General features: G+C 41.6%; 2 protein-coding genes and 1 long non-coding RNA gene across 8 annotated transcripts in view; 2 read left to right on the top strand and 1 right to left on the bottom strand.

The window, feature by feature from the left end:
• The first annotated feature begins 1,396 nt into the window (after positions 1 to 1,396).
• LOC125318603 lies at positions 1,397 to 3,462 on the top strand. Its single transcript, XR_007200441.1, has 3 exons — positions 1,397 to 1,733; positions 2,199 to 2,333; positions 3,312 to 3,462. It is a non-coding gene; the product is annotated as an uncharacterized LOC125318603 (long non-coding RNA).
• Positions 3,463 to 3,668: 206 nt separating this feature from the next.
• Positions 3,669 to 9,472, top strand: GMNN (geminin DNA replication inhibitor; the record flags this gene model as incomplete). The annotated part of the gene is made up of 7 exons (XM_048289162.1): positions 3,669 to 3,855; positions 4,148 to 4,212; positions 5,894 to 5,992; positions 6,336 to 6,468; positions 7,151 to 7,233; positions 7,312 to 7,422; positions 8,970 to 9,472. Coding segments are annotated over 7 exons (882 nt in total), but the record flags the coding sequence as incomplete, so codon positions are not given.
• A 6,954-nt stretch (positions 9,473 to 16,426) lies between these two features.
• Positions 16,427 to 18,629, bottom strand: part of RIPOR2 (RHO family interacting cell polarization regulator 2) — a 68,836-nt gene continuing 66,633 nt past the window's right edge. For all 6 annotated transcript variants that reach the window (XM_048289270.1, XM_048289272.1, XM_048289268.1 and 3 more), the window contains one exon: positions 16,427 to 18,060. In XM_048289270.1, coding sequence (XP_048145227.1) covers positions 17,960 to 18,060 — 101 coding nt within the window. In that variant the 3' untranslated portion in view covers positions 16,427 to 17,959. The remainder of the gene's footprint in view (positions 18,061 to 18,629) is intronic.

Below are 18,629 nucleotides of genomic sequence, written 5' to 3'. Positions count from 1 at the left end.
TCTTTTGTTCTAATACATGAAAATTTTGTGCACTCTGGAGAGATTTAATTATTAAGTGGCCATCATCGAAACCCAGCTGGCTTTATGAATTATACCTGGATTGTGCCGTTTATATAATCCACGAGTTTCATTAGCATGCAGCCTTCCATGCTGATTAATCCGGAGAGAAGAAGACAAACCACGAATTTCTTGTCGGCACCACACGAAGCAAGACGGACAAACAAGAGGCAGAGGGAAGGGAAGCGTGATACCACGCTGCCACCTACTGTCACCCGGCGGACTGCGGGGAGCCCTTTCATCCCTGAAATAAATACTGGACAGAGGAGCCAAGAGAACATCAGCGAGGGACCCTGAGAGCCACAGGTCCTGTTCAGTAGTTCAGGGATTCCAAAGGCGGCCTCGGGGCTTCTTTCCCCGGACCCTTTGCAGAGATGCGGCCAGGGCAGAACTGAGATGAGACATTCCCGAGTGTCAGAGGCTCAACACCGCACTGCCTCCCCCGGCCCTCTCCCCTGCATTGGTGTTCCTCTGCATCCCAAACACTTCCTGTCGTTGCTTACAGTAAATATTAACAACTAGGAGCTCATTTATGATATTTATGTGATAATACAGTACACAAAATTTTTAAAAATATTACAATGTGGTTTACCTGTACTTAATGTGGCAGGTAGGAATGAAGAGTCCTTAAGTACCCCAGAGGTAGATCATTATCTGCAGAGTACAAAAAGGGCCTTGACAGAAGGCACAGTGTGACTGTCAAGTACAAATACCTCTTTGCCAGCACTTGATTCAGACAGCCAAGGCCAGACTCTCCCTGTGCAATGCTTAGGAAGTTTCCACACACTGGCATGTAAGCAGTACAGGACCCCCAAGCTGCTGGAGGGCCACCTATTCCCATGTTCCCAGGCACATGAAGTCCTCCAAGGAGATTTTATTTTTCAGTTGTCATTTGCTGTAAAAACGGATAACATTTATCAACAGCAGTGGAGTACAAAAGCTCTAAAAAGTACACATTCTCTGCTGGCATGAATAATCTAACAAATTGGCTGAGCTCAATGGGAAATCTAGGCGTGTTTGCTTAGGCTGACTTGAAGTGCAAATAGTCATAAGTATTCATGACAGAGGGTTTTATTTTTTATGAAATAAACAAGCTGAAATGCATTATATTGAACTCAATCTGAAGAAAAATGTATTCCGCTAGCATTTTGTTGAAAGATTTTTGCATGTAAAAATGCCCTAATCCCTATTTAAATTAAAACTGTGGTCACAAAAAGGGGAATTTTTACAGTAAATTAACCTGAACTCTTTTTCTTTTTTTTTTCTTTTTTTTTTTTTTTTTGGCGAGATTTTTATATTACACTGATTTCCAACAATTAAGGCTATGAATAAGCTTCTAATAATAAATTCTCACTGTTCTTTCTGAGACAGTGATGGGGTTCTTTACAAATGTTTCAAACTGAAGAAACTGAACTCTGGGACACGGTGGTTCATAAGAGAACGTGTTCTTCAGCTGGATAAATTGAAGGAGTGGCAGCTTTGTAATAAACCTCCAGATTGTATGCCTCCAGCAAGGAACAAATTAAAAGGAAAAACAAACAGGACTGTCACATCAGAACCATCTCCCATTACCTCAGACCTTTCCAATTACCAACATCTCCAAAAGCAGTTATTCCGCTTCTGAACTGTAAATCCACCTGAAAACGTTTTTTGCATTAAACCTGAATTTTGAAAAGGTAATGACGGAGAAAGTTTCACTTGAAAACACAGTATTTGCAAGATGTACAATTTATGTATTGCAGCCATAAAATGCACACAGTGCCTCTTATGTATGATTTATGATATAAATCAATGCATGCCTCTAATTTAAATGTTTTACATAGTTTTTACTGGATTTTTAAATTTCTGTATAAGAAAACATAAAATGTAAAAATAGGAGTGTTTTTATATTGTGCTTATATATGCATTACCTGTATTCAGGTTTTTCTGAAAGGACATTCAATGCTGGTAAGATTTGTGTTTGTGTATAACCAGTTAAGCATGTCTGCTGGCGTTTTGAAACCTGGAAATTTCAAATTTTCTTCCAAAATCAACAAGAATTAAACTAACCTAAGAGCATAAACTCTTTTTTTTAGTACTGTAACAGAACAATGTTCATTTAGGTGACATTTCTGCATGTGTTATTTTCATTTTCTGTATAGAAGACAAAGCTTACTGAGGTGACAGCTTACTCCTGACACTGTATTATTCAAGATAACAGGAAGGGACCTGACTGAAAAACTGCAGAAGGACATCATGGAATTGAGTGATGGGCAAATACAGCAGTGAAATTCAATGTAGGTAAACATCAAATAATATGCATTAAAAAAAAATCCTGATTTCATACATTGAATGGCAAACTTTGAACTGACCATCACTCAAGAAAAAGATCTCAGCGTTATGGCAGATTTTTCCACAGGAATGTCAGTCCAGTGTTCAGCAGTGGCAAATCAAATGCCATACAGTTCACAAAAGAGCAGGAAGATGGAACAGCTTTTGTGTCAGGGATGGCAAAGAAGGCCTGGGAGAGAGAACTGGAGTGCAGTCTGTGTAACAGTGGCCTAGATGAGGGTAGGTTGTTTGTTGTGCCTTCCAGTATAAGAACTGGGCACATCAAATGACAATATCAGAATCAGGTTCAAAGAAAAAGAAAAAAGGACGGTGTTCTTCAGACCAATGGTTATTTGAGCTCTAGAAGTACTTGCCAAAGGATATTGTGGACAATGAAAATTTAAATGGATCAATGGGAGACTGAACAAGTTTATGCAAGATAGATTAGCTTTATTTCCCTATCCTTGTTTAAGGATTTCCTAATGCATCCTTTTTTATGTTCTGCCTTTCTTGCTTTCATCGGACCATGACATTCTACTTAAAACATTCTCGTAAGTGCCATAGAGTTTATTTCCAAACAGGAGACTGACAGAATGGCAGGCTAAATAAATACTTCTCGCTGCAATTATCCTAATTTCTAATAGCTCCATCATATTGCCTGGGAAAAATGTTGATAGCTGTTCTATGAGACCTTGATTGCAAGGAACGTGTCCTTAACGCGACAAAATGTTTATTCACAAGCCAGCAGAAGATAGTATTAGTATAAATAAAAGATAAATGTGCAAATATTTGCAAGAACGTAATTGTCAAGTGGCTTCTAGCAAATTTAACAGCACTCCTTAGGCATAATTAGTAAGAGCTGTAGTCTATATCACGTGTAAAATTTCTGTTCTGTAGCAGTTAATGCAGCTTAACATTGTTAATTTTCTTCCCCCGTTTTGCAGGTTGTACCGTGCTTAGATAGGATTGATGAGAATAAGCGGAGACTTGATTAAATCTGATTTGGTACAACTCCTTTATAAGGACAACAAAACCCAAACCCAGGCACAACCCGACCCCGAGTGACAGCACGCAGCAGCGCGCGCCCCCTCAGCGCCGGCCTCGGCGCGCGGGGCGGGAGGAGCGCGGCCCGCGATTGGCTCGGAGAGCGGCCCCCGGGTCACGTGACCGCCATCGCGCTCCTTACAGCCGCGCGCCGGGCGCCAGAGGGTGGGCGGCTGTGGGAGCGCGCGCCGCGGGGTCCGTGCGGGAGCGGTGAGCGGGGCCGGCGGGAAGGAGCGGGGCTCGGGAGAGAGGTGGCAAGGACGAGACGGGGCTGCTCTCCGTCTCGGTTGAGTCGGCGGCGGGGTGGGGCCGCAAGCTTCCATGGCCGCGTTTGGGTGTTGGCGGGCTCCTGCCTCGCTATTCCCTATTGGCCGCGGCGGCGCGCGGCGAGGGAGGGGCCCTGCGAGCTCGCCTGGCGGGAGCGGGAAGCGGGGGATGGTGTGGGTGAGTGCCCGGCTCCCCCCAGCCATTTTGGGTGTGCTCCGGGGATACCCCCGCCTTCCTGCGGGGAGGCCGCTCCGCGGCGCGCTGCCTTCCCGGCGCGCCCGCCGCTCGTGTCTCGGGTGCAGCCTCCGGAGGGTCTCGGGAGGAGCCTGCTGATCACGCCGCGCATGGCTGACTGCTTAAGGCTGCCATGAGAGCTGATAATCCGAAATTGTAACGTTCTCTAGCTAGTGTCTCCCGAACTTATGTAGCAGACGGATGCTGTATTAATTGTATTGTTTTTCTGTTGCAGTTCATCTTGTGAATTCCAAAATGAAACAGAAACTGACCGCAGAAGAGTCCTCAGGACCTTTGCAGGTATAGGCTTTAAAGCCTTGAAGCTAGTACCTCTGTCTGACACAAGCTTCTCTGTCCACTGAAGGAACATAAAGGGATCTGTTGCAATGTGCTTCCACCTGGCTTATGTCCATTTGGCTTGGGTAACCTCCTGGCAGACAGTGTGGCTTGGGAACATGCTGTCCTGTTTTGGCATATGTGCTTATGACTACTTTTTTTCCTATTACTCCGCAAGTCCTTTTTACTTTGACACTGAGCTTACTGTCTCTCCGTTTAATTTTTCAGGGTTGATTTGGTTTGTTTGTCCTGACTACGTGCCTTTGCTTACTGAATCTGTCTGGCTTATGCTAAGGGGTTGTAGAGTAGGTTTTGTACTCTGTTCTTTGTAGGTGGGACCTTTGAAGAGTTATATCTGTCTTGTGTTGAATGTGTTTTAACTGAAGTGTTCAAGCAGGCAGTTCACTTTCTAAAGTCACCTTCATGAATCATAGTTGCCGTGGAATTGGTGGAAATGCATAAACAATTTAGGTTTATTTTAAGAGTTAACTGATTAGGTACAAACCTTAGCTTTTCTTGGTAAATCTTTTAATGTAGGCTCTATACAGAATGGTACAAAACTGTATATGATAAAGGCTAGTAGTCCTTCTACGATGAGGCATAGTGACTGTAATGAAAACTTCAGGTATTAATGAAAATTGCCGATTTGTACGTCTGATTTATGGCAGTCTTGTCCCGTAGTGTCTCTAGGGTATAGATTCCTCGGTGTGGCTTTTTGCACTTTCAGTGGGTTAACTTGAGTATTGGCCAATAATTTTTTGGCAGAGTATACTTCACTCTAATCCTAAGTAGCAGCAAGCAGTGTCTGACTCGTGGTGTGATTCTTGTTCCCACAGCAGTTAATGTTTGCCCTTTAGTGGACCAGTAGGACAATTGGTGGCAGAAACTACCGTGGGAAAGGCGAACTCTTGTCCTATGAAGTACGGTGTGAATTGGTAACTTTCTCACGCTGGTGTGGCATTGTATCCTGGCTGTTCTTGCTTGGTTGTCTGCCATTGTTTGCTATTCCGTGGTGGCAATGTAACCAACCCAATCAGAAAGCTTTGATGCAGGAAAGTATTTATGCATGATAGGAAGGGTGATAAACATACTGGTTAGACAAAACAATAGCCTGTCTGGATCGAAGCAAGGAGGCTTTTGATCCATGTTAATGGATAATCAAATAACACATCTATTTAAATGAGCACTAGTCGGTGTGTTCACAGGTTATGGAAACAGCTACGGCCTCAAGTGGTGTGCCTTTACCACCTAACCTTGCAACTGCAGTCGCTTTTGTCCCTGTCCCCAAAAGTCTGATACTGCTGCCCTCAAACTCAAGTTTGAGAGTTCCAACTATAGTCATTGCATGGTAACTGCCCTTGAGATCTAGTCAGAGTATTTCTGCCATAACACCTGCTCAGGTTCCTTTATGAAGGGTAAATGCCTCGTAAGAAGCAGGGATTGATCATAGTTTCATGTGATTATGATCTGTCTCTGCTACAAATAATTAGATCCCCTTCCTTACAAAGGCCTTAATAGGCTACAGTGTCAATCTTTTTGTCTTGAAAAGATGAATTGTGTGTTACCTTAATGGAAGCATGATGGATTCCTAATTTTCAGTTTATGTAAAGAGTTGCAGCTGTCTGAACTGTATTTGTCTTTTCAGAAGTATCTCACAGATACCACATGCAGTGCTGCACCGAGACAGACTCTTAAAATGATTCAGCCTTCAGCAGCAGGTAGCCTGGTTGGCAGACGTAATGAGGTATGAACTAAATCTGTAGATTCGGAATTATTTCTACTCATAGTGAAATACTTTTGAGCTTTTTACTGAAAACTAATATATTTGAAAAAATACAATGTGCTGACTAGTGTGACACAACTTAAGCTTACTATTGTTCTAGTAATAAACAATAATAAAACCTAGCAGTTTCTGAGTTCTTTGGGAAAATTTGAGACATTTCTTTGTCTAAACTAGAACTATAATGTGAAGAAAGCAGGACTTAATGAGACTTACTTGCAGTCATGAGTGTGCAGGCTGAGAAGTTTGTATTTGTGTGAAGGCTGAGATGTTGCTCAAAACTTAAACCTGCTGATGTTTTATGCAGAAGAAATCTTCAGTCAGAAGGAAACTCTGGAATAACAAGTTTGCCTCAAAGGCTTGTAAAGCTGAGGTGTCCGTGGACAAGGAGCAAGAAAATGAGAATGATGTCATTCAAGCTGTAGATCTCATGATGAAAGGTATGTGGTAATTCCTGAAATGTTTTCTTGCACTTTAAATGCTATGCTACTGTTGGCTTACAACTTGAAACATATTTCCTTTGTCATTTAGATAAAGGCTTTGTGGTGTTTTTGTAATGCCTAGCAGGAGTTGGTGATTCTTATCCTCTATATTAAATAAAGTATACATGTCTAGTATTTAAGAATGAGTTCATGATAACCAGAAGCTGAGAACCATTGTGTGCAGCAGTGTTAAGGAGTCTTGTAGTTGGTTATTTTGGCTGGGCTATAAGTTTTCCAGTGACTAAGTTGGAATGAAAGCCTGTTCTGGCACGGTGTGTTGTGTGCTCAGTTTCTCAGAACCACTATGCCCAGTGTGGACAGTGACTTGGAAGTAACACTTCTGTCTTCCACAAATCACACATGAAGAGCAACATTTGCAGATGTGTCCATCTTGCAGAACCTGCTACCATGCTTGAGGCAGCTTCTTGAAGGCACTCTGTACAGCTACTAATGCAGTGTAGGATCTGTTTCCTGTAGGCTTGTGTCACTAGTTGTAGTGCCACAACTAATCTTTGGAAACACTGTATGGAGTGAGTTCTTAATATTACAACTCATAGAATACTTGTATACAAGTAAGATATCTTAAGGTGCTCTCAAGAAGTCAGTCTTACCACAGACTTACTGTACCCTCCAACTTCAGGAAGTCCTTCATCTCAGTATTGGAAAGAAGTGGCTGAAGAAAGGAGGAAGGCTCTGTATGAAGTGCTTCAAGAAAATGAAAAGGTAGCTACTCAAAGATACCTAAGTGCTTCATCACTGGCTATTGTCTTCCTCTTCTAACATTTTGTTATTTGAACCCAGTTGCACAAAGAAATCGAACAGAAGGATGGTGAAATTGCGCGCCTAAAAGAAGAAAATGAAGAGCTCATGTCCCTTGCTGAGCATGTGCATTATATGACCAGTGTGATTGAGGTACTTAAAGCAATTTTCAGTTAATGTTGTAGAACAAAAAAGTGAGAAACCAGCCAGGGTATCTATAATGAATCACACCTTCTGGTTTTTGTGCTCACATGACTCTTCATTTTAAGTTGCTCTCTGACCTGTTTCCTGCAGGATTGCTCTAATTCTAGAGTCATAAAGCTCCTTCTAGGGGATGAGTGTTTCCCGTCTTAGAACCTACAGGAATAATGAGAGTACAAAAATCGATGTTTTCTGAAGGGGGGATTAAACCTACTCTCTCAACAGAACAGGATGTGCATGTTGTAGATTGTGATAAGGGAAGGAAGGGTTGATTTTTTTCACTCTTTTGGGATGACATAAATTCATGTGCTTATTAATAGATTGGTACTGGTTGTGTCCTTTGAGAAACTAAACTTGAAACAGACTCACAAAGTAGAGTGGTGAGAGGGAGTGCTATGTTCTTTAAAGTCAAAGTTTTCTTGTCAAGGCAGTACCAGTTTCATGGCCCAAAAAGGGCTATACACCAAGTATCTAGGGTTCATAAGCTTTTAAATTTCCGAACAGCTCCCTCTGAGAATTCCTTGGGGCAAGTAGTTGTGTCACTAGTTCCATGGCTCCTCAGCCTCTGAAGCTGTCATAAATATATAGAGAGCCATGGAACCTGGATGTTCTAGCTTTCAGGTTGTTTTTGCAAGGATATGAAGCTTGGTGGCAAATACTTGGATTCTGTGATGACTAGACTGGAAGGTGGAAACAAAATATTATTGCAAGCAACTTGCTGAAGTTTAATTCTTGATTAATCAAGTTAATCTTCAGTTAGTGCAGTAATTTAGATCAGCCTTGAAAGACTACCATTTTGCTACACTTCACTTTTTTTGGTATTCAGGGAACACTGCTTGTTAGTGATAAAGCCATGGGCAGAAATTATATTACTTGAGGACTTGAACTAATGTAGTTGGAAACTTTTCTACAGTTTCTCAACAGTTAAGATCACTTATTAGTTGTAAGCTGCTCAGTTCTGAGGCTTAAATGAGCCTTTAGGGATACATCAAACAACCAGAAGCTTCAAAACCAGCCTCTTTATGGTCCTGTTTATTTTCCTTAAATCAGGTTAGGTGAGGAACTTCTATCTTGATCAAGTGCTAGAAACTGCTGGGTCTTAAAGTTCATCTAGACTTAATAAAGCTTCATTACCTCTAATTAAAAATTATGGAGTAAATTGATTGTACAGTAATTTTTCTAAAATTAAACCTATATGGTACTGTAGTAATACTTAACTTGGGAAGCAGTTTCCCATATTTTAGGTTGCCTGAGATAAAACCTGTCCTACTGAAGAACCTAGGAAAAACTTTACAGTCAACAAAGCATATGTGGTCTGCAAGTTGGAGGTAGTAATTTGAGTTGAACTTGTGTCCTAAGATTTTTGTAACTGAGGAATGTTTTGATTATATCAACCTCCTAAGGAAGGTAATTAGTTTGCTTCATTTAATATCCAGAGTCTTATTTCACTGGTTATTAAGTAGAAAAAATATTAAATTCACTGTCTTGTTTCTTTGTAGAGGCTAACTGGGCAAGCACCTGACAATCTTGAGACACTGGAGAGTCTGGCTCTAGAGGAATCCAGACAGGAAAATGAGGAACATAACTGTGGAGAGGAGGCAGACAGCCCTTCTGAAGAAGGGCCATCACAAGTATTGTCTGGCTTAAGGGAGAATAGATCAGATCCTTCTTCAAAGGAAGCAAACCATTTGCAACTGGAATGACAACCTTTAAATAGGCTTATGTATGTGGCTTTTAATTGCAGACTTCCTCTTGAAAGGATATACTAAACCTCAGGTATAGAAACTCTTGTGGGAACATTACAGATGTTGGCATTTTTAACTGGAATTATGTAGCAGTGGGAGTATCTGAATACTGCATGGAAAATTTACTACAGGCTGCATGTAGTTGCTTGTATGAAACACAAATACTGTGTATTTCAAGTGTTGTGTAAATATCTTTCTTACCAGTTGGTCTGACATGATGCATGAAAATTGATAAATAAATCTTTGCATTACCAAAACAGCCTCTTAATTGACAGGGGAATGGCTAATCCTAGGTTTAAATCAATTGTGACTACTGTAGATGGAAGCTTTTAGTTTTTTGGGGGGGAATGCCTAGGCAGTTTTTAACTCTTTTAGATTTGCAGAATTCTGGAGAACAAAGTTACATTTTTGGTGGATAGAAGAGGGGGGGAAAAACTTGTGTGCTGTTGGTGAGGTTTCAGAAAGTCCAGAATGGGTAATAAGAGTCAAAATCTAAAGTTCAGTTAGATTTATGATTTTCAGGTTTTGTAAAATAATTTCCTCGGCCTTTTAAGGAAACCTTTTGCAAGTTGTATAATGAGAGCTTAAGTAGGAAGTATTAGACCATTTCTTTTAGTAATACTTCCACTGGCTTATGAAGAGAAGGTGGTGTGTTCTTGGGCCCAGTAGCAGCTGTGCTGAAAACTAGGTGGAGACAAAGCAGCCTGTACTTCAGAGCTATTCTGAAAGGAGACTGAAAGGGTGTTTTTGAGGTACTGCGCTGGCATTTAACAAGAGATGTGACACCCTTTTACCGAGGTACTTGTGTTCTGAAGGGTTTACAGGGGTAGAAAGTGGTTCTTTAAAACCTTGAGCACCTTGTCTGACATCTGCATGGGGTGAGGATGGGACAGGAGAGTAAGTTGGATACAGGTTTTCCAGTACTGAGTGGGGCAGTTGTTCTGTTACAAGGCCTTCTATCTAAGGAGAGGCTTTAGCAATGGTGGCTGTTGCCGTATCTTATAAACTGAAAAACTTGAGCTTAAAGTTGAGTGGCTTTGAGGAGGCAGAAATGATCAGAAGGATCCTGGTTCACGGATCTATCTGGCCTTGCCAAAGATGGTTGCTTCAGGGTATGCGTGAATGACTCTGGAGGGATCAGATTGGCACCTTTATATTCCTTCTGTCTTACTCCCTGTGGCTGTTGATAAGTTAACAGATGTTTAACAACTGATTTTAGTTGTCGCATCCAGGAAATGTCAGAACCATTGTAGGAGGTAATACTCCTGGCTGCCATTTTACCCAAACATGCTTACTAGAAAAAGAGGCATCACATTTTCTTGTGAACTTTGTGAACACAAGATTGTATCTTCCAGTGTGTGCTCCAGAGGGTGCTTAGATGCATTCCTTTCCATCACAGTACTGAAAAAGTGATAAAGGCGTGTCCTTTATCTTGCACTGATGCTGTCTTGAAGGAAAAACAAAACTGGGTGGTGGGCAAATGCTTTGTAGAGCAACCTTGGTTTTCTGTTAAGGAGAAATGGGTAATGCTTGTCAAGTGACTTAGACCTCTCCTATCTCAGATTCTAAGCAGCTTTCTTAACAAAGTAGTTCAACATTAGTAAAAAGGAAACATAAATTTCATTTTGATACAATTGTTTTTTGCAGTTCAATTTAGTTTAGTTATTCATTGTTAACTGTAATTTTTTTTAGAGGTGGCTTTATTTTTAAACATCAGACGTATTGCATTTGCAGAGGCTGTAGGAGGGAAGAAAGGACTGTGGCATAAGTAGCAGGCCAAAATGAGACCACAAGCGCAACTTTTCTACTGTTATCACCTCCTGCTCTGTGAACTGCTGTAGTACAAGTGCTGTTGTTGGAACACAGAACTGCCAGAAAGAGACAAATGCAGAATTTGCGTGCAGTATCTGCATCTGTTTTTCTTATCTTTAGGTTGATCAAGAAGAATGCTTATTAGGTTTAAATCTTACGCTTTTTTTGGATTGATTTTATTTAAATAAAAGATGTGACAGTCCCTTGATATGCTGGATCCTTCTGTTGAAATGGACTGTGTACAAGTAAATCATGGAAGTTCTGCAAGTAGGCTGATGGATGTATTGCAGCATTTGGCCCACCGGTAATAGAATAAATTTTTATATCAAAAAGGCATGTGCGACTCAGTAATACATACTGTAGCGGGTTGAGTTTGAAACCGGGCGGAAACACCAATTAAATGTAGTGGTTTTGATTCAAAATATTCATTATTTACTTATTTTCCTTCTGTGAGATAAGAATTAGGAGAAAAGCAAAGCAGGCACAAACCTTAAACAGTTGCAGTACAATGAAAGAGCTTTATTACTAACAGAATTAAAAGTAAAGAGAAAACAACAAAACAAAATTAAAGTAAATTCCCCCCCCCCATCTTTCCAGCACTTCTCTCCTTTTATCCAGCTCACACAAGGGATAACAGAACATGGGATGTTAGTCAGTGTTGCAGTTCTTGAAAAGTCTCTCTCTTATGCTTAAGGAAAAAAGGTTTTCCTTCAGTTGCACATGGTTCCCAAACTGCCACCAATAGCAGACCTGCCCGGAAACAAACAGTCTGCTGTGTGTAGAACATCTCTCCCATGAAGAATTTCACAGTTCTTTCACACTACAGAACATAGGCCATCACATGGGGTTATTCATCTTTTTAAGGATAAGTTTTGGCCTGCACACAGAGGCTTTTCTTCGCCACAAGTCTCTAACAGCCTCTTACTACTTCTATATAGCCTGGCCTAGGCACTCTTCACAAACTTCATAGGCACACGTTGATTCTCCACCCCCCCCCCCCATGTTCTTCAAATGGATTAAAGAGACAAACAGTTTGTGGTATTACAGTTTCTTACCACGGCATGCAAGAAGGTTTCTTTTAAGCTGCGCGCCAGAATCGCGGCACCGCCCTCTTTTCTCCCGTCGCCATGCTCAGCTCCGTCCCACGGGACTCACTTCTCTTTCTCTCTGACTCTGAAGCCGCCATGTTGAAGGGTGTTCTTGTTCGGGCTTTACGGTGGGGAAAGCCTCGCTCCCTCTGTGCTGCTGGCTGCGTGGTGTCCTCTTCAGTTCAGCACGGAGCGTGCTGGCTGCAGACAGGAGGCTCTGCCGGCTCCCGCTGGCTCCGCCGGCTCCGCATGGAGAGGAGAGGGACCCGCCTGTCCCCAGAAGCCGCGCTGGATGGGTTTAGCTGTGAGCAGTCCATGGCTGGTTTTAGCTGCCTGTGGCTCTGGGACAGTCCCCCTCAGTGACCCAGGGTCCGTGCCGCAGCGATGGGAAAGGGGGAAAGGGGCAGTGGCCCCGGCCCGGCCCGGCGGGGCCTGGAGGCTCGGAGCCCCCCCACCTTCCAGCAGGCGAGCTCCGACCAAAAGGGGGGTCCCGCCTTTCCGTGCGGTTTAAATATGTAAATTGTGAGAAGCGTAATTGGTCTTAAAGACTGTCCATCAACTCAGGGTCAACCCAACACAACATACTAATGTTTTAAACCAAAACTATCGTTTTATTAACTGCCATTTGTTAGCAGAGGGGATAGTTTGCTGTATAAACTGAAAAAATCTTCACTGCAGGAGAAGGCCAGGTGTGAGAGCTAAACTGTGCCATAGTAATAAAACCTATATACATGCTTTGTCACAGATGTATTGAACCTTGATTGAACACTGACTATGCCTACTGTGTCAGACATCAATGTATGAAAATGTTCTTGGCAGTTTTATGATGCTGCAATAATTGCTGTCTAAAAATGTTCTAAAAGGTTTGAGTTTGTTTATTCTGAAAATTCCTGAGTGCTTTTTTGAGCATGCATGCAGTAGCACTGTGCTACAGAGTAAGTCTAGGAACTTTGTATTTATGTGCTAAAGGCTTGTCAAACGTGTAGAAATTATAGAGAGATTTGTTTGTGATTAGTTTTCTTATAACCATCTGACATTTTAAGTATATAGGGAAACTCACTTATCACTGGAACATGTAGCAGCTGAAAATCAACATCACTACAAGCTTTATATCCAGCTAAAGTAGAGAGGACATTCTGTCTAGCACAATAAAATCATCAGTTCTGGAACCTAACTCTAGAATGTGATTCTTTCCAAGAAATCATAAATGCATTTGTGCTACCAGCACACTGACTCCTTCTCACTGCAGAGAGTGCAGACACAATCCTGTCTTTCACTGAAGCATATTCAGGCTGTGTAGAAGTGGGATGCATCTACTGTGTCCTAGCACTTCTCCCATCATATGTGCATGTCTGAACAGGGCTGAATTTCAGCCATGCAAGAGTAAAGTGTGGGGAGGGGGGTCATTTGCAGGTGTCAGATGCTGTGAGAATGAGCAGCTGTGCCAGGGGCAAGCAAACCATGGGGCAGGTGGATTGTTTATGTGAGGAAGAACTCACAACTGGTTTAAACTAAATATTGTTACTTTTGCTAAACACCTATTGTACTTAAGACAATGTGTGGAGAAATTAATTAGACCATAATATGTTGGGGAAGATGAAACAGGAAAGCCTTATAAATATGATTGCCTGACAAAAGATTTTGGGAATATGAAAACTATAGGCGACATCGAAATGAAAGCCATTTTTGAAATACCAAGTCTTAGTTACTGAACAACTGGAAAACAATGGTATGGCCGACTGAAGGTAATCCCCTCTTGATGGAACAATACCCTCTGCTTGCAAACAGGTCCAAGGGTCAGAGCAGACCCTACTAGCTCAGCAGAAGGGGTCCAAAGAGTAGTTTTTAGAAGTTAAGATGTAACACTCTATGGTAATATAAGAACTCTTATAGGCTGTATGTAAATGCTATAGGATTTGTATCTTGTATTAGATTGGTTAGTGACAATTAGAATATTCAGTACAGAAGATGATTTATTGTATTGTAACCAGGACTTCAGACACTCTTACTACACTCTCTCTCACTTCTTCACTCTCATTCCTCTCGCTCTCTCTCTCTTTACTTACCCGCTTACTCTCTTGCTCTCCTGGGCCTGCTCCGAGCTGAGTCTGGCAGCTCTAAGCAGTGCCCCTGTACCCACGCCCTTTGCAATAAACCGCATGTTCCAAGATCTGACTTCAGAGATCTCTCGTCTCCGTCCGTCCCGACCGTCCGAACCGCCAGAGCTCCCGCAATAATAGCTACTTGGTTGGGCAGCTGAAACTCACTTGGTGCATGACAGTGGATTGGTTATGTGAGGGCCTGCAGCATTGTCCTGTGTTGCAGCTTATGGTGTGGCCTCTGCATAAGGAATGAAGTTAGTTATAGGTAGGGTTGGGGTTTTTTTTTGTTTTTTTTTTTTAAGAAAGTGTGATGCATATTCATTTACTTTTCCTGAAGGGCCATCTCAGGTTGTTTTCAGAACTGGATCTGAGAATTTAATAAAGAGATGTGCAAAAATTGCCAAGGCTGTGCTTTTCCAGCACTCCAGTGTTCTGTATTGCATTGTCATCAATGCTTTTTTCAGCAGAAAATGTTTATTGTGTTATTCGTTTCTCTTTCCATTCTTGTAATAACACAAAGCAGTTCAGCAACTGATAATGGTGTTCTGAGGAGCATTAATTTGCTGCTGTTTGTCGATCTGCTGGCAACAGCGTGTAATGAAATGTGATTGGGACGTGTTCCAAGTCAAACCCTGGGGTCTGAGGGGATACTGGTATCCTACCCTTAGGAGTACTGCAGCCATTTGAAGCTGGGTGCTGTGGATCCTTTCCTCAGGATAATCCCACTGCCAAGCAGGGAGCCACAGTCTGGCGGTTGTATTGACTCCTAATTAAAGTCCACATTAATCTGTGTATCACAGGCTGCAGGATAGGGTGAAGCTATAGAGGATAACTTTCCTGAAGGTTTAATGGATACAAGAGGCCTTGCCAGTAGCAGTGTCAAACTGGGCATCCTAACCTGCTGCTATAGCTACAGTAGTCTAGGGGTGCTACAGGCTTCTATTTATGGGGCCAAATGCTGAGACAGTTACAGCATGGCAGGGGTACTAAAAGCCACCACAGTGTAAGGTCAGAGTACCTTTACCACAAGATAAACCCCTTTCCCAAGTGCACTTCTAGCAAGCTCCTCATCTCTTCCATCTGCACTGCTGCTGAGCTACTTTGGTATGGCAACCTTTTCCTAACATACTTTCCTGGGGTGGCCCTGACCTTTAAATTTATCCAAGTAAGCCTGCTGCAGCCCTAAGAGCTTTTGTAATTACTGCCTACTGCTTCCTTCTTTACTAGTCGGTAAGCATGAGCCTTGTGATGCTCACCTCTGGTGCATCTGGTTTTTCCTACTCCACAAAGAAGGAGTGTGTTAATATGCCAGGAAGAGGCAGCGTTGTCAGCTCTGCAAGCATAAAAATGTACAAGCTATGAGACAAATTAAAGGTTTGGTCACTTTTAAAGCCTTCAGGTTTTGGAAGCTTTAAGGTCTGTTCACTTGTCACATTCACTTGTCATGAATCCTGTTAGAAGACAGTTATTTGTGTATTTAGTTTTCTAAAACAGAATTAATGCTCCAGGTGAAACTTAGCCTCTATACATCTGTATCCCGGGTTCAAGCTTGTCAGTCTCAGATACCACAACAGGAACTAAGTTTGGTCTAACTGTTAATACTAAAAATTCCGTGCATTTCCTCAGTGACTTTATTCAGCGCACAATTCGCTCCTTCCTATCTGGTTCTTTTGAATTGTATGCATGATTTTAATGGTTGTAAGGGTGTAGCAGATCAGCTTTAGGCTAATAAACTTCTCAAAGGGTGTCTTTAAACTACAGTGAGATGAGATGAGGTGAGATGAGATGAGATGAGATGAGATGAGATGAGATGAGATGAGATGAGATGAGATGAGATACACGCTCCATTTGGTGCAGTACCTCTATTATGTGAGTCCCCCCTGTTCTCTGCAGCTTTGGCTCCCTGCTCCATAGGCAGTTGTGCATTCCCCAAGATGTGTGCTGTAAGCCTCAATGTTTGAAAAGGGAAAATGAATGGAAGGAATGTCTTCTGTCTGAGGAGAGTCTGTCTTCACAGAAGGAGAGAGTAATCATTGCAAGTGTGGTAACAATCCTGGAGCCTCTTCAGCATATTTTCTGGTAGTCCTGTGGAGCCTTTCTTGGTAAGTATCTTGAATGATACACAAAACTGGCTTGCTCTGAACTGAAATATAAGCCTGATAGTGAAGAGGCTGTTGATGGAAAGAGTGACTATACATATGGACTGATGTGCTTAGTAATTAAAAAATAATCTTTATTATAACTTAAATGTGATAGGAAATATGGTGAGTACAAATGCCACAAAACTAAAAGAAAAAAAAATTTAAAAAAAAGTAGATACAAAAGGACACCTTGAAAGAATTCAGCTGATGGGACAGGTGTAGTATAAAAACCATAACATGGCTATTTCACCTTCTGCAAAAAGAGTTTATATCCATCAGTAAACAAGTAAGCATTTTGCACTGTACAAAATGTACTTCTTTAATTAAAGGAAGAATATATATATTTATAAATATACAGATATGTACATTCTTGTAACATTCACAGTAAAAAAAACAAAACAAAATGACCCCTGCCTGCCAAAGTGTTTGGCTCACAAGGTTTCCTTTTGATGTGAACTGTTTGCAATATTTTCTATGTCGTCTATGCAAATTTGGATACTTCAATTGACATCTAAATAGCATTTCATGCATAATGAACACAGTACAGGAACACTCTTCTGTTAAATTCTATTCACCTCCTCTGTTAACTTAAGGCTCGTAATCAAGAGTTTGAAGCACTCCCTGTCTTTAATCCTTGCAGTGCAGGGAGGGGAGGTGCATTCACTTCCCCCTCTGTTTATTACTGCCTCCGAGGTCCACTTAGTTTGTTCTGTTCTTTATATTGAAATCACTCTATAGAAACTATGCTCCACTAATTAGAATGTATGAAATCTAATTCTGCCTGCAACTTGCAGGACAAAATGGTTTTGGGGACCCGTGCAATTAGCTGTATTCACTCCTTCTTCTCAGAATAAATAAATGCTCTTTACCTTTTCATTTAGTTTTCAGAAACCTACATGATTGTTTGATCCCCCTCATGAATAGCTGGATTAATGATGGTTTCTTGCTGGAGGGCAAGAGAAGGGAATAAAAGACCAGTGGAGGCATTTAGAATGAGTCACCAAAGTGACGCCTCCTAGGTTTTACATCAGCTGTTTCTCGAGGCAAGCCTTGTAGAACTTTCCCTGTATTTCATTACCAAGACTCAACTGAGAAAGCTGAGCAGCGTTTCCTGCCACTGGAGTGTTGCTGGGGGCACTGCATGGCAGCAGACACTTCACTTGGGGTTCGGGAAAGCTGCTTTGCAGTCCTGCTCAGGTGGCCTCCCGATTGTCCTTGTTAGATATGGTATCGCACATCTCAAGCTTTCACGACAACTTCAAGGAAGTAAATACAATAGGAAAATACGTGGAGATGCCAAATTCTAAAAACCTCACAGAAGTCTGTTGAGGCTGAATAACTGCAATTTCTTTATTTGTTTAGAACCAGTAAAGAAAGTATTGTTCCTCAGCATCCAGCTGTTCCATCATGAGCTGCAATGAGGAGCCAATAGGAACCCTTAATCTGGTTTTTAGATTTTGCTTTTCTTTAAGAAGTCTGTAAATTGCTACATTTGGGAACATTCTCATAGAATTCTTCAAAGTCTTTCTTCTGCTCCCCACACTGAAGTGCAGCTCCACCCTACTTTAATGACTATTAAATATTAGCAGGTTCTTTTCAATCTAAAAAGTTGTGGCAGCTTCAGTTCCACGGCGGCTTCCAACTTTAACAAATTCCCGGGGAAATTTGTCCAGCTGTTCATATGCCAGTCTCCCATCTTCACCTGAATGCAAAATGATAAAGAATAGTAATGTATTATGTTGTTGCCCTAGAACATTTAAAATACTGGCCTCTCTGCTGTTAGAAAGTACTGATGGGCCAGTAACTTCTACCCCTTCTTAAAATCTATCTTGTTAGAAGGAATTTCAGAAATTACTTGGAAAAGCTAAACATGCTCTGAATGTTCAAATTATTTTTTTTTCCCCTCATGTTACTTGCTTGGTTATCTAAAGCCAAACAGAAGCAGATGTGGCTTGTATGATTAGATGACAGTATCTGTACACTTGTCTTACTCTGAATGACCTATTGACCTAAGCTTGTCAAGGTCTCAGCTGCTGCTGTGATGTACTTGAGGTAAACAATGTTTATCCACTTCAGCCTTGGACAATATAAAGTTTATCCACCTCCCACTTCCTGGAACTTTAAAGAAGTGAGTCTATCCACATCTTTACTTCTATACTTCTGAAAAAGAGCAAGCAGTATGTTTGCTAAATATAATTGTGTCTTTCAACCCCTTTTTCCTTAGCTACTGCCATCTGTATGCACTTTCATGAAGATAACATTGAGCCTAGT

Source organism: Corvus hawaiiensis, chromosome 30 (genome assembly GCF_020740725.1).
Source record: "Corvus hawaiiensis isolate bCorHaw1 chromosome 30, bCorHaw1.pri.cur, whole genome shotgun sequence".
Taxonomy (NCBI): domain Eukaryota; kingdom Metazoa; phylum Chordata; class Aves; order Passeriformes; family Corvidae; genus Corvus; species Corvus hawaiiensis.
This window is presented reverse-complemented; position numbering and strand designations above follow the sequence as displayed.